The sequence below is a fragment of the Nicotiana attenuata genome, unplaced genomic scaffold, assembly GCF_001879085.1.
Source record: "Nicotiana attenuata strain UT unplaced genomic scaffold, NIATTr2, whole genome shotgun sequence".
NCBI classification, from domain to species: Eukaryota; Viridiplantae; Streptophyta; class Magnoliopsida; order Solanales; family Solanaceae; genus Nicotiana; species Nicotiana attenuata.
In genome coordinates, this window is record NW_017670632.1 from 371,519 (window position 1) to 372,576 (window position 1,058).

Here is a 1,058-nt window from a genome sequence, read left to right on the forward strand (position 1 = left end):
CTCATTGTTCAGGTTTATGTGGATGACATCATATTTGGGACTACTGCAGACTCCCTATGTGAAGAATTTGCTAAACTCATGGGAAGTGAGTTTGAAATGAGTATGATGGGGAAAATGAATTTCTTCTTGGGTCTTCAAGTGAATCAGTCCATAAATGGAACATGTATCAGTCAACAGAAATACATCAAAGAACTTCTGGAAAGGTTTGATATGGAAGAACCGAAGGTGATTGATACCCCCATTGCTACTGCTACTAAGCTAGACATGGATGATTCTGGATCATCCATAAATCAAAAAATGTATCGGGGAATTATTGGCTCTCTACTCTACCTCACTACCAGCTGGCCAGACATTGTATTCAGTGTGGGTTTATGTGCAAGTCTTCAAACAAATCCTAAGGAATATCATCTGAACGCTGCTAAGAGAATTCTGAGATATCTGAAGGGCACACAGGACTTGGTTCTATATTATCCTTCAGGTGACAATTTCAACCTTACTGGTTATGCTGACGCTGATTATGCAGGTTATCTGGTAGACAGGAAGAGCACATCTGGAATGGCTCATTTTCTTGGATCATGTTTAATCTCATGGGGTACAAGGAAACAATACTCAGTGGCTCTCTCAACAGCTGAAGCAGAATATGTTGCAGTTGCCTCGTGCTGTGCTCAGTTACTATGGATCAAGCAACAATTGGAAGATTTTAGGGTATACATTGATTGTGTACCGCTTCTACGTGACAACACCGGTGATCAAAGAACCCGGTCCAGAACAAGAAAACCAAACACATTAATGTCAGACACCATTTTCTTGGAGATAATGCGGAAAAGGGACTTATTTGTATGAGATTTTGCTACACAGAAGATCAAATTGCAGACATCTTCACTAAAGCTTTGAGCAGGGAACACTTTGAGAGAAATAGGGTGGCACTTGGGTTAATTAAACCTACTTGAGAACCCGGTTCTGCTCACATTACAATGAAAGTCTCATTCAGGTAAAATTGGCTAAAGTATTTTCTGACTAGGCCTAACTCACATCTATACCGTTGCAGGTAAACACAC

General features: G+C 40.5%; 1 protein-coding gene across 1 annotated transcript; it reads left to right on the plus strand.

The window, feature by feature from the left end:
* Positions 1 to 210: 210 nt before the first annotated feature.
* LOC109241707 (uncharacterized mitochondrial protein AtMg00810-like) lies at positions 211 to 843 on the plus strand. Its single transcript, XM_019408472.1, has one exon. It carries the CDS (start codon positions 211 to 213, stop codon positions 841 to 843), a length of 633 nt encoding a protein of 210 aa, XP_019264017.1.
* The last annotated feature ends 215 nt before the right edge of the window (positions 844 to 1,058 follow it).